Raw genomic sequence first — 14674 nt, 5'->3', positions numbered from 1 at the left:
AATGGATGGAAACTAACCAAGGAGAGACGCAATCCAGCACTAAGGAGAAATTTCCTAACAGTGAGAATAATTAATCAGTGGAATGGCTTGCCTCCAGAAGTCGCTGGTGCTCCATCACTGGAGGTTTTTAAGAAGAGACTGTACAGCCACTTCTCTGGAATGGTCTAGGGCAGGGGTAGGCAACATTGGCTCTTTTATGACTCGTGGACTTCAACTCCCAGAATTCCTGAGCCAGCGTGGCTCAGCTTGGAAACCTCTCTTTCCCCTCAGCATGGCTGACTCAGGAATTCTGGGAGTTGAAGTCCACGAGTCATAAAAGAGCCAATGTTGCCTACCCCTGGTCTCACGAGTCATAAAAGAGCCAATGTTGCCTGCCCCTGGTCTCACGAGTCATAAAAGAGCCAATGTTGCCTGCCCCTGGTCTAGGGTCTCCTGCTTGACCCCTCCAGGGTCCCTTCCAACTCTGTTATTCTTCAATCTGTTCACTCTGGTACTTTCCCATAGGCTCCTGAGCAAACCCTTCTCTCTCTTTGGCTGCTTTGAGTGGATCTCTCATTGTCTTCCATACCTGCCAATTCACACAAAGACATAACGCAGATATACTGACACTAAGTTACGGTTACACGGTCAATCAACATATTCGAACACAACTAGTATGTTAAAGACTGGAATAATATCAACCGCAGCAATGCAGTAGAAAAAAAAAAATAACCGAAGGAGGAAGATGCAGTAAATCTGGGGTCTGAAAGCCAGCCTTACTATTATTTGGTTCACCTCAGCCTGACACTTGCAAAATGCTTCATATGAGACACCTCTTGAAAAGCGCCCAGAAGCTTCAGTTGCAGAATGTGGCATCTTGGCTACTAAATGTTGCATGAGTCAGCCTGACATGCTTGTGGGGATGGCTGCTTGTTGTTTTCTGGGTGTAAGTTAAAGAGTTCTATTTCAAATCCATAAATAGTTTAGGGTCTAAGAATATGTCTTCCCCACGAGGAACCTTTCCCAACAGGAGATCACAGGAGAGGCCTTTCTAACGATCTCCATGCCTTAATTGGGCACGTAGAGGTTCTTCTCCTATATTTAATTAGGCGTGAGTCACCTTTATTCGAGCAAACAGAAGGGAAGGACACAAAAGGAATATTGTACCTTCTCACCCAAGGTAGTAAGTAGACACACTCTGGATAGCTCTTGGAGTCCAGCCCAGCAAGGAGCAGTCTGCAAAGCCTTTTCTGGGTGTGATTTGCAGCAGGGGAGCAGCTTCCCAGAGGTCAAGATGCTCAGCACTCTCTGTTTAAGGCATCACCCTTGCAACTCTAAGAGAAATAAAGGATGTTTTAAAAATGATTCCATTTGTAGACCTGTTTAACTGACTTTTCAAATTATCATTCCCTTGTTCCTGAAACTTTGATATACAGTGTTAGTTCTTCCTTGCCCAAAAAGTCTTGGGGGAAGGCGAGATTAGAGGCATCTCCTCCCACCACCACTGCATTATTTATTTATTTGGGATTTGCCTGGTCCTTAGTCAGTTTCTTGAAGCCCCCTTCTGGTCAGTTTTTCCATCTCTAGAAAAGTTCCAGTTTATCTCTGGGTGCAACATCCTTCTGCTCCTGCTAGCAGTCAGAGCTTACAAATAAAACTTGTAGTACTAAAGCCAGGCTTGTACATGGGAGCTGAGACCTATCATAAAAACAGGCAAGCCCACCTGGGTTTTTGTTTTGTTTTTTAGCAGGGAGTGAGCTGTGAGAAAAAGCTACACTCTCTCCCTTCAGGATGAATCACAGTGGCCATTCCAGGATTCGTCTGGATGGCCTGCCTGCTTTCCAAGCTCTTTTCTGCTGAATTGTTTAATGTTCTTTTGAAAGGGATGCACTGGACCCAGAACTGCTTCTGGTTTGGGGCTTCTCCACCTCCCACTCCTCTCCATAAGTTTGAGGTTTCAGAAACCATGTTCTGGGCTGAGGCACAGGGAGAAGATGAGGTGGAGGGCTGAAGCTCAGAAGCTGCCATATGTGGAGTATGTCAAGGACTATTAATGTCAGGATGGCTATTGTGATAACAATCACAAGCCTTTCTGGTGATAACTTTCACATCAGTAGTTTGCTCATTTTCTCCGCGATGAGGGTGGCTTGTTTCATAATGCAGTAACAACTCAGTTGCGGGGAGAAACCATTAAGTAGGGGAGAGGTCTGAATTGGCCATCTTTGGTGGGCCACAATTTGTGTTGCTATAATTCACTGAGTCTTTGAACTGTGACTTTCCACATTAAGTGACCAGGGAGGATTGATTCACATGGTGCAGTGGTTAGAATGCAACATTGCGGGCTGACTCTGCCCACAGCCAGGAGTTTGATCCTGACCGGCTCGAGGTTGACTCAGCCTTCCATCTTTCCGAAGTCGGTAAAATGAGGACCCAGATTCTTGGGGGCAATAATGCTGACTCTGTAAACTGCTTAGAGAGGGCTGAAGCAGTATATAAGTCAAAGTGATATTACTATTGCTAGGTGCTATAATGTTGGTTGGTTGGCTGGTTTGGGACTTCCTTCCGATGAGTTTTCACATCCTGCTAAATTGAGCAAAAATTGTTGGGGGGGGGGGTTGAATAACTTTAGGATGACAGAGTTGACTGACAAGAGAAGCACACACCTTGAGAAAGTGAGGGCTTCTTTCTTTGAGATTTTAATGTAAGACTTGATGGCCAAAGAGATCATTGTTGATTTCAGAAAAGGCAGGCACAGCCACACTTCTCTGTGCATAAATGATTCACCTGTGGAGATGGTTACCAGCATCAAATTCCTGGGTGTGCAGCTAACGGGTAGGCTGGCTTGGTCGCTCAACAGTGAGAAACTGGTGAAGTGGGCACAGCAGCGGCTGCATTTTCTGTGTTGCATGAGAAAAGCACATCTTCCTTCCCCTGTCCTGACCACTTTCTACAGGGGGACGATTGAGAGCATCCTGTCATACAGCATCACAGTCTGGTTTGGAAGTATCCCTGCTTCAGACAGGAAGGTGGTGCAGAGAGTGGTGAGAATGGCTGAAAAGATCATTGGCAGTTCCCTCCCTCCCATCCAGGACATGGCATATAAGCGTTGTTTAAGCAGGGTCCGTAAGATTATCTGGGACACTACACATCCTCTTCATGACCTGTTTTCCCTGTTACCTTCTGGAAGGAGACTTCGTGGTATCCGTAGCAGAACATCCAGATTCAGCCATAGTTTCATTCCATACAGCATTAACCTTGTGAACTCTCAAGCTTCCTCCTTCCGTTATATATTCAAGATGGACAGTATTTAATATTTATTTGCTACGTATATGTAGGGATGTGGGTCTATACATATGTTGTTCATAGTATGTTTAGGTGTGCGTCATGTATGTGTTTCACTTTGAGAGCGGGCAACTAAATTTCATTTTTGATGTGTGCCGTTGTGCCCACAGTAAAAAAAAAAGACAAGGTTATCTTATCTTATATCTTATATATTATATCTTATATTTTATATCTTATCTTATCTTTTTCCATGGTGCTGTGCTAGAGGATTTTTGACATTAGGAACCTGGATAACTTTTGAGAAGCTCTTCAGTTGTGCAGTTCCCTAAACAATCACATGTTGCTTATCCACAGGTTTCTTCCCCAAAGAGAGATTAAGAATGGAGAAGTGCAAAACTGTTTACTACACCCACTACTTCGTTATTGTGCAGGATACTTTTTTCCAAGTTTTAAAATTCTGTATAGATAAGTGTCTCAAAATTCACTCTTAATGATAAGAATCTGAGCTTGTGTTTGAGGCAAATACTGATTATTTTTCCCCATCACAGTTATTGTCTCTTTAGCACCATCATGTGCCCAAAACCAGTTATTGGATACTAGAAATAAAATGTGATATAGCATAATAGCAAGCAAGATTATTCTACTGAAAAATATTATGCCGGGCTCTTGATAATAACAACAAAAATAGAAACAAGCATAAGCAATATATTTGTAAAAAAAGGGGGGGAAACAATCAGTTTTAACAAACAGGTATAGTTTTAATTGCACAAAATACACATTTTGGCAAAAAATGAAGGAATGGGAAAATGGCTGAAGACATATAACTTGGGATTTTGGGCAGAGTGTGAGGCCAAAAAGGAGTTGATTCTTTCTATTCCCTGACCACCAATGAAGGTTAGTGACAGGATTTGTGAATGTACCTATAATATTTCAAAACCTAAAGGACCAGTTTAGGGACAGGTTGTCATAGAGAAAATAACAGAATAATAGAGTTGGAAGGGACTTTGGAAGTCACATAGTCCAACCCTCTGCTTAAGCAGGAGACCCTATACCATTTCTGACGTGGCTGTCCAGTCTCTTCTTAAAAGCCTCCAGTGACGGAGAACCTACAACTTCTGAAGACAAGCCGTTCAACTGGTTAATTGTTCTCACTGTAATGAAATTTCTCCTTAGTTCTAGGTGCTTTGGAAAATAGAATAGAATAGAGCTGGAAGGGACCTTGGGGGTCTTTAGTCCAGCCCCCTGCTCGAGCAAGAGAACCTATACCATTTCAGACAAGTGACTGTCTAGTTCAGGGATAGGCAACCCAAAACACTCAAAGAGCCACTTGGACCCATTTCCCACTGAAAACAAAACACTGGGAGCCGCAAAACCCATTTGATATCTAAAATCCTCCCTCTCCCCCTCTCTCTCTTTCTGCCCTTGGTCTGCCAGTCCTCTTCCCCCACTCTCTCTCTTTCCTCTCTCTCCCTCCCTCCCTCTCTCTCTTTCTCTTTCTCCCCCCCCCTCTCTTTCTCTCCCCCTCTCTCCGATCTTCTGCTCACCTGGCAAGCTGGCTTCAAGCTGTTCTCCAACAAGCTCAGGGGTAGGCAACCTCAGCTCTTTTATGACTCATGGACTTCAACTCCCAGAATTCCTGAGTCAGCATAGCTGGGCTAGCTAGCTCTCTCCTGCCCTTCCTGCTTCCTGCAGAGACGCAGCAAAGGGAGGAGCCCCGCCCCAAAAGCTTTTCAGCTTGTCGGAGAACACCGTGAGTCTACTCTTTTTTACATACACACACACAGAGAGAGAGAGAGAAACAGAGAGAGAGAGACAGAGAGAGAGAAGCAGGGAAGCGCAAGTGCCTTTCTCTGTCTCTGTCTCTCTCTGCAAATGGCAGAGGAGGCTGGGAGCCACAGGGGAAGGCTCAAAGAGCCACATGCGGCTCCGGAGCCGCAGGTTGCCAACCTGTGGTCTAGTTTCTTCTTAAAAACCTCCAGTGATGGAGCACCCACGATTTCTGGTGGGAAGCTGTTCCACTGGTTAATTGTCCTTACTGTCAGGAAGTTTCTCCTTAATTCCAGGTTGCTTCTCTCTTTGGTCAGTTTCCAACCGTCCTGCCCTCTGGTGCTTTGGAGAATGGTTTGAGAATAGGTTGTCCCCTTCCTCTCTGTGGCAGCCCCTCAAATATTGGAAGACTGCTTTCATGTCTCCCCTGATCCTTCTCTTCACTAGACTAGCCATGCCTGTTCCTGCAACCATTCTTTTATATATATATATAATATTTTATTAATTTTCCAATTTTACATTTGAGTATTTAAAAAGCAACGTGGTGACTGGGTTAATCAATAATTCCATAACAAAATCTTTAGTGCAAATCTCAGGTTACAACAACAGATATTTATTTCTTCACTTTTTCCCTTAACATTTACTATCTCGTATTCAATCTAGTACATTTCTAATTATATCAACTCAATAAAAACATCATTATTACATTTATCAATAATTTTTTAGCTTATATATATCTTAATTACATTCAATCTTCATAAACAATCCATATCCTGTTATTAATTTTTATATAATTTTTAACTTCTCATCAATGCAACCATTCTTCACATGTGTTAGCAAATAATAAAACAATTGTAACAATAATAATTTATTAAACTTGCATGCCACCCAACTCTCAACAATTCTGATGGTTCCCAAGAAGCAGACAAAGAAATTACAATAAAATCGATCAAGATAAAAGTTGGTAAGCTTAATTAAGCAAGAGGTCTCGCTCTCTGCTGAATGCTTGGGTGAAGAGCCAGGTCTTCCTAGCTCTTCTAGATCAGAACAGAGTGGGGCCCATCTGTATCTAGGGGAGAACCTCACTCCAGGGGGCAGGTTCAGTCAAAAGAAACCAGAGTGCACCAACCATATCATAGTATCATAGGACTGGAAGGGACCATGGAGGTCTTCTAGTCCCAACCCTTTGCTCAAGGCAAGAGACCTTATACCATCCAAGTCAAATGATTGTCCAATCTCTTCTTGAAAATCTTCAGTGATGGAGCACCCACAATTCTGGGAGTCGAGCTATTTCATTTTCACTGTCAGAAAAAAATATCCTTAATTCCAGGTTCAATCTCTCTTTGAAGATCTTCCACCCATTACTTCTTCTCCTGACCTCAGGTGCTTTGGTGAAAAGGTTGACCCCCTTTTCTCTGGGATGGACCCCCAAGTACTGGGAGACGGCTATCATGTCACCCCCTAGTCCCTCTCTTTGATAGGATAGCCCAGGGGTAGGCAACCTCGGCTTACGACCACAATTGAGCCCAAAACATCTGTTGTTAAGAGAGACATTTGTTTGAGTTTTGCCCCTTTTTACGACCTTTCTTGCCACAATTGTTAAGTGAATCACTGCAGTTGTTAAGTTAGTATCGTGGTTGTTAAGTGAATCTGGCTTCCCCGTTGACTTTGCCTGTCAGAAGGTCGCCAAAGGGAATCACGTGACCTCGGGACACTACAACCGTCATAAATACGAGTCAGTTGTCAAGCGTCCAAATTTTGATCACATGACCCTGGGGAGGCTGCAATGGTCATATGTGTGAAAAACAATCATAAGTCAGTGCCATTGTAACTTGGAAAGGTCACTAAGTGAACTGTTGTAAGTCAAGAACTACTTCTACAAGCTGAGTTGAATGCAAAGTGTTATTTAATTCCGCCGGTCACACAGGATATTTAATCTTCACTTAATCAGCGCCATAATTCTCTTCACGACCGTGGTTAAAAATGGTTGTAAAACTGGGCCCAATCACACGGTGACTCATTTAAGAACCGCATTGCTTAGTGACTGAAAGTCTGCTCCCTACTGTGGTTGTAAGTCAAGGACTACCTGTATAAGAAACATTGCAGACATCAGGAGAGCTTTTCCTGATTCCTTGAAATATTCCAATAATTCGTTTTGGAAACTATCTAGGGCAGGGGTAGGCAACCTTGGCTCTTTTATGACTTGTGGACTTCAACTCCCAGAGTTCCTGAGCCAGCCATGCTGAGGGAAAGAGAGAAGTTTCCAAGCTGAGCCATGCTGGCTCAGGAATTCTGGGACTTGAAGTCCACCAGTCATAAAAGAGCCAAGGTTGCCTACTCCTGGTCTAGGGTCTCCCCCAGATACCTTCCAGATTTTGCTCCTGGGGTCTCTGATTGTTCTGTCTTCCTTTCTAGGCTTGGCTGACAGAAATCCATGAATACGCAAAGCAAGACGTGGTCCTTATGCTGCTGGGAAACAAGGTGAGGACTTGACTTACAGCCTGACGTTGGACTGGATCTGTTTTGCACACAGAAGCTGTTTAAGACGGGGAGAGGGTAGAGGATGCTGGAGATGCTTTGCGTAGGAAGAAATGCAACCTCAAAACACTCACCCAGCCCTGCCTCAAAGCCCTCGCCTGCTGCAGGAAGGGCGGCCGGGTGCTGGTTTGGTCCATCCGAGCTGGAGACCTGCCAGATGATGGGACCAAGGTTATCCGAGCAGTCCCAGAATGCATTGCTCCTGCTGCAAATATTGACGCTTTCTTGTTGTGCTTAGGTGGATTCAACCCAGGACCGAGTGGTGAAAAGAGAAGACGGGGAGAAATTAGCAAAGGTATGTTGGCTCCCCCTCCACTTTATTAACATTTAATAATGGCAATTCAGCTCCAGGAGAGCTTTAAAAAAATGCATCTGCTTCTGTAGCTAATAGAGCGTAATCTCTTCTGCTTCATCTTGTTATGGAGAATTACCAGGAAGGTGCCAAGCAAAATTACTCACTATGCTGTGAGATATGTCCACCTGGAAAAGATCAAAACTTTAAGAGAAAATAAGAGACAATGATTCACATTGAGCTTGTTCTGCATTTGCAGGGGTTTGCAGACTGCATTCAGTCTTGCCTCTTCCCCAAAGTAGAATTTGGAATATTCCCAATATCCACACAAGCATCACATAGCGAGTTAACCTGCGTATCTGTTCTGCTTTGTTAATCTTCTTTATTGATTTTATTTTTTTGGTGCATTTGAATCAGTCTTGACTTCCTGGTAACTGCCTGGACAAATTCCTGGAATTTTATGGCAAAAAGTGGTTTGCCATTGCCTCCTTTCTAGGGCTGAGAGAAAGGGACTGGCCCAAGATTACCTAGCTGGGTTTGTGCCCAAGGCACGACCAGAACTCAGGATCTCCCAGTTTCTAGTCTGATCACTATACCAAACTGGCTATTTACTGAATACAGGTTGCTTATCTATATCTATACACACACACACACACACACATATGCTAAATTTTTGGATTGCTAACAAAGAGTTAAAGGGAGAGTGGTATAGCTATTTCGAGCTAATTAGCTCTCATCAGCCAGCCATACCCTTCTGAGATTCGAACCTGGGCTGCTTGCATGTTAGGCAGTTGTGTTGACCACTAGGCCACAGGCTCTTTCTCACTTTGTCAGGTGTATCAGGGAGGGAAGAGACGAGGGGGGGGAGATAGGTCTTGAATGTTTTTTTGATGCACCCTGTCGGCCCCAAATATGTATGTATATACATATACACGCACACACGCACATGCAGGTAAGTTGAGTAGATCTTGCTCACAAAATACCAGAATTGGAAGAGGAATATTCTTTTCCCAAACTCACTATCTTGTGAAATACATAGGAGGGAATATTGTATCAGTGCCCCCTTTCCACAGATATGTGATCATGGCTGAGAACCCGTTTGGTGTTGTGGTAAAGGCACCAGACCAAAAAATGGGAGGCTGACTGTTTGAGTCCTGCCTGGGGTACAAAGCCAGCTGGGTGATCATCCTTTCTCAGCCCGAGAAATCAGGCAATGGCAATCCAGTTCTCAATAAGGTTGCCAAGGCAACGGAAGGGACCAGTCCAGGCTGTTGCCAGGAGTCGAAATTGACTTGAAGGTACAGCCGCCGTATCACGACGATCAAAAAGGATTGCAATCTGCATCCAGGAAGAATTGATATTGTGGTTTATTTCTGCTTCTTGGAAGTGATTGTACAAAGAAATCTAGATACCTACAAAAACTCTGCAGTTAAGCTATGTTTTCCTTAATAACAATTGCCTGAATATAGGTAGTCCTCAACTTACAACAGTTCATTTAATGACGTTTCAAAGTTACAACCACACTGAAAACAGGGACTTATGGGCATTTTTCATTGCAGCATCCCCCATGGTCATGTGATCAAAATTCAAACTCTTGGCAACTGACTCATATTTATGACGCTCGCAGTGACCTGGAGGGGTCATGTGATCCCCTTTTGCGACCTTCTGACAAGCAAAGTCAATGGGGGAAGCCAGATTCACTGAACAACTGTGTGACTAACTTAACACCTGCAGTGATTCACTTAACAACGGTGGCAAGGAAGGTCATAGAATGGACAAAATTCACTTAATGACTGTCTCACTGAGCAATAGAGGTTTTGGGCTCAATTGTGGTTGCAAGTCGAGGATTACTTGTTAATCCTTATTATAGAGCAGTGGTGGTGAACCTATGGCACGTGTGCCAGAGGCGGCACTCAGAGCCTGCTCTGTGGGCACGCGCGCCATGCCCCGGAGATGGCAACCGTCCTTCTTCAACCAGCTGCCCGCTAACTCACCAAGGTCCCACGTGGCCGGATGCATCCCAGCACGGCTGGTTTCCCTCCCCCTCATCCCATCCCTCCTGGCCTCGCATGCTCTCCTTTTCCCAGACACGACCCACTGCATCGCCTCCTCAGCTGTCGGCCGTCCATCCAGCTCAGAGGTGGCTTCTCTGACCTGCTGGCGGCGGGTTGCGGAGCCCCAGAGTGCGCTGGTTGAGGGGCCGGCAGGTTGTGGCTGCTGATAGACACTGTCGGCCCCCATTCACTCACTGGCCTCTGTGTGCGGGGGCCGATGGTGTCAGGCAGCTGCCGCTCCGGCCTCGCCTCACCCTGCGACAATGGTACCCCCGCCCTGCCTTGCCTCGTCTTGCTTCGCCTCACCCCTCAGGATGAGCCTCCTGCCCACCGCCCCACCTGCCAGAGACCCCCCTGGATCTCCCCCAACCCTGCCCAGCCCCCACAGGTGTCCCTCCCCACGAGCAACATCGAGGTGACCACGCCCACCTTGGCCACACCCACCCCGTCTGCCATGACCACCACAGCCACGCCCACCCAGTGGGCCACGCCCACCTGGCACCCGGCAATAAATAAATGGGTTTTGGGTTGCAGTTTGGGCACTCGGTCTCTAAAAGGTTCGCCATCACTGTTATAATAGACTATACCAACTCCAAACCATTGTAGACCTCAGGGGTCTGATAGCACGTTCTGACTTTTTAATTGTATCTTTTAATAAAAACTGTTCATCTGAAAGGATGTTATCAAATTCCTTCCAAGTTTTGATCCCAAATTATATAAAACATGTTAATATAGAATCAAAGAAACCTCAAGCTGGAAGGGCCCAGTTAGGTCTAGAATGAAATGATTGATTCCTTCTACTTTGCTAAGGCCGGTTTAGGGTTGACCGTCATTGATACATACAATATTTAAGGGGAGATCCGACCTAGAAATAAGGAGGAGTTTCCTGACAATGGAACTGCTTGCCTCCCGGAATTGTCTTTGAATAGGTTTATTGTTTTATGATAGAGAATTAAATACAGAACAGTGAAATAAAACACAAACATACATTCAACTCTAACCACAAAAAAAAAAACTAGTGTACAAAAAAGGAGAAAAAAAGTGGTCAGTTAAATATAACATTTAACATGTAGGATCTACCCTGGATGAGTGCTGAAAGAAAAGAAAAAAGCAATAAGTTCTCCTCCCGTTTTACAAATGTGCAAAAAAAAAAAAGCAGTCAACAAGTTCAGCTAAACATTAGTCTCCCAAAACTTTTTTCTGATAATAATGCAGTGTCTTTATGCCTACTGGAATTGTGGATGCTCCACCACTGGAGGTTTTCAAGAAAAGATTGGACCACAATTTGTCTGAGATGGCATGAGGACCCCTGCCTTTGGTCTAGAAGACCTCCAAGGTCCCTCACAAACCTAGGATTGTAGGATTCAATTTTTTTGCAGCATCTCTGGGCTGCAGTAGTGTATAAAATGTAGTTCCACCCCTGGGACATCTTGAGGCAGACTGTCTAGGACAGGGGTAGGCAACCTTGGCTCTTTTATGACTCGTGGACTTCAACTCCCAGAATTCCTGAGCCAGCTATGCTGAGGGGAAAGGGAGAGGTTTCCAAGCTGAGCCATGCTGGCTCAGGAATTCTGGGAGTTGAAGTCCACGAGTCATAAAAGAGCCAAGGTTGCCTACCCCTGGTCTAGGATAACATGCATGCAGAGGTGTGTGTGTGATGGCCCATGTCCAGCCTGACCAGGGGAATTGGAAAGGAAAACCATCAGCCCCAAATGCTTTATTTTCTTTGGTGCAGGAATACGGGGTGCCCTTTATGGAGACCAGCGCCAAGAGCGGATTGAATGTGGACTTAGCATTCATGGCCATCGCCAAGTAAGTTCCTTCATTTCCATTTTCCCATCAAAAGTGCACATCCCTCACCAACATGCAGTTCCCACGAACACTGTTTGCTAACGTTTGGCAGAAGGAGAATGGTGTGTGTCTGTGCATCTCTGATAAGATATCATTTATTGTCACTTTTTTCTGTGAACACACTAGCACACATTAAAAAATGAAATTATGATATATCCCTACAACACATACATGCACATACATATATGATATATATAAATATATCCATATCATATATATCATATATCATATCATCTATGTCATTCATATATACACACACACATATATACACACATACATATACATACACACACACATATATATGTATACACACACACACACACATATATATATCACAGTCCATTTTGAATACACAGCAGAAAAAAAAGTCTTGAGAGTTAACCAGGCTGATGCTATATAGTATAAAGCTATTATAGAAACACTCTTGATAGCCGAAGCAGCCATAGCAAAGCAAGGCGCTGCCATTTTGGGGGAAATTCCGGAAGATGAAGAAACACCTGGAGCAATGCAGGAAAAAGACATCAAATCTGACTGGATGAGGGTAACTGCAGCCTAGTGGGATGAGTTTGGTCTGGCTCAGGAATTCTGGGAGTTGAAGTCCACGAGTCATAAAAGAGCCAAGGTTGCCTACCCCTGATCCAGTGGTTAAGGCAGCAAGCTAGAGACCAGGAGTTCTAGTCCTGCTTAGGCATGAAAGCTAGCTGAGTAACTTTGGGCCAGTCCCTCTTGCTCAGCCCAACCCGCCTCACAGGGTTGTCATTGTGGGGAAAATATCAGGAAGGAATATTAGATATGTTCGCTGCCTGGAATTATTCATAAAAATAATAAAGGGGAAAATAAATGAGTTTGCCACTGGTATTACATCTGTGGCATGACATCATCCAGCAACTCTTTTTAAAGGGGCCTGAACCCTTGGGAGGAAGGATGCTGTGACCCCCAAGCTGAGCCCTTTAGAGCAGGGGTCCCCAACCCCCGGTCCGTGGACTGTTACCGGGCCGCAGCATGCCAGCAACCGGTCCACACAAACAAGCAAAGCCCCATCTGCGGGATGCAGGCAACACACAAAACCACGCACTCTCCGGTCCGCGGAAAAACTTATCTCCACGGAACTTTGGGCCCTGGGGCCCAAAAAGTTGGGGACCTCTGCTTTAGAGACCTTCTCAGGGAATGGCCCCTCTGCTCAGAATTGGAGGCTAACTGGACAGAATTGGAGGGACATTGGAGACACGTCCCTTGCTGATCCTGAGGAAGTGGACCAAATCTTCTGCCCTTGTGGGTTGGACACTGACCTCTTGACTTCCTTGTACCGCCATGGAGGGATGCCTCATGGCAGGAGGACATGTCGGCAGCCTCAAAAATGGCACTGGGGCACACATGATGGGGATTACCCCAAGGGCTGGGAAGAAGGACATTGTCTGGACAGGGGTTGGCTCAACCTTGGCAACTTCAACTCCTAGAATTGCCCGGCCAGCAGGCTTAACGCTCTGAGGTTGAGAAGGGCTGAGCCCTTTCCATCAGGGGCCAAGCTTGGCTTAGGACAGCTTCTGCCCCTAAGAGCGGCTGCAGGAAGGGGCTCAGGCCAGCATCCTCTGCAGGACCCTGTCCATCAATGGCTCTCCAGGAATGACTTCTGGGTCTTGAGAGGTCAGGGGGTCTTGCTAAGCACCCTCCTTTTCAAAGGGTATGTAGAGTTTGAACCTAAGAGGGAGGCGTGGGTTACTATGAACTTTCACAACAAGATGTTACTAGATAGCATTGATTTATATCTATTGCTGGCCTTTATTAGACTTTTGCTCTGCAAACTCCTTACATTTGATGGATTGAAGCATTTGTAAAAAAATAAATAAAAGCAAAATCAGTGCAGATTTCCAATGCATGATCAACCAGCCCCCTTCCCCCAAACCGGGAAGAATTTACCATATTTCACATTTTAAAAATAATACAGCTAGTCCTCGACTTAACAACAGTTCATTTCGTGACCGTTCAAAGTTACAACAGCCCTGAAAAAAGTGACTTAGGACCATTTTTCACACTTCATGACTGTTGCAGCATCCCCAGGGTCACGTGATTTACGCTTGACAGCTGGTTCATATTTATGATGGCGGCAGTGTCCCAGAGTCACGTGATCGTCTTTAGTGACCTTCTGATAAACAAAAAGTCAAAAGCGGAGCCAGATTCACTTAACAACAGAGTTGCTACTAATCTAACAACTGCAGTGATCCATTTAACAAATGTGGGAAGAAAAGCTGCAGTTGTTAGATTAGTAGCAACTCTGTTGTTAAGTGAATCTGGTGAATGAAGTTTTGACTTAGCAACATAAAAAACCTGGGGCTTGTAAGTCACGAGTGGAGGGCGACCTGCATTCTCATTCAGGCAAAGCGAAGGGCGTGGGGTCAGGCCGTGGACAGCTGACCAAGCCTTGTGTTCAATTGTCAGGGAGCTGAAACATCGGTCCATGAAGCTGCCCCACGAGCCGCGGTTCAGACTCCACGACTATGTCCGGAAGGAGGTGAAAGGCGCCGGCTGCTGCCGCTCATAGACTCTCCCTCTCTCTCTCGGGGGTCCCGTCCAGACCCCCCTCTTCGAGGAGACTTGCCACAAGCAGCCCACCCTGCCTGCTGCATCCGTGTCTGCCACTCTTGTTCTCCTCCTTCCTGCTGCACAAGCTCTACAAATCTCTTCCTTGTGTCTCGTTGTCTTTGTCCAGGTGAAGCTTGGAAGGACTGAAAGGGGGGGGGGGAGCTTCTTTTCCTTCCCCAGGGCAGGCGGGTGGTTTTGCAAGAGAGAGCTGGGATAGAAGCAGTAAAAGACAATCTGAATGCAGACAGGGGCCTTGGGGATGGGGAGGGAGAGATTTGTGCAGTCTCGGTGTTGATGTCCTGTGTGAGTGCCTGCCAAAGGGAGTGGGGCC

The 14674-nt window shown here is 45.5% G+C and overlaps 1 protein-coding gene across 1 annotated transcript in view; it reads left to right on the top strand.

Annotated features, from left to right (window-relative positions):
* The window catches only part of RAB26 (RAB26, member RAS oncogene family), a gene marked incomplete at its 5' end in the record, with an annotated part of 57430 nt that extends 43128 nt beyond the window's left edge, over positions 1–14302 (top strand). Inside the window, 4 exons of the mRNA XM_015822834.1 lie at positions 7444–7509; positions 7805–7861; positions 11648–11724; positions 14200–14302. Coding sequence (XP_015678320.1) covers positions 7444–7509; positions 7805–7861; positions 11648–11724; positions 14200–14302 — 303 coding nt within the window. The remainder of the gene's footprint in view (positions 1–7443; positions 7510–7804; positions 7862–11647; positions 11725–14199) is intronic.
* Between the last annotated feature and the right edge of the window lie 372 nt (positions 14303–14674).

Source organism: Protobothrops mucrosquamatus, unplaced genomic scaffold (genome assembly GCF_001527695.2).
Source record: "Protobothrops mucrosquamatus isolate PMUCROS unplaced genomic scaffold, P.Mucros_1.0 scaffold1690, whole genome shotgun sequence".
Taxonomy (NCBI): Eukaryota; Metazoa; Chordata; class Lepidosauria; order Squamata; family Viperidae; genus Protobothrops; species Protobothrops mucrosquamatus.
The sequence above is the reverse complement of the archived record's forward strand: the minus strand, read 5'-3'. Positions and strand labels throughout refer to the sequence as shown.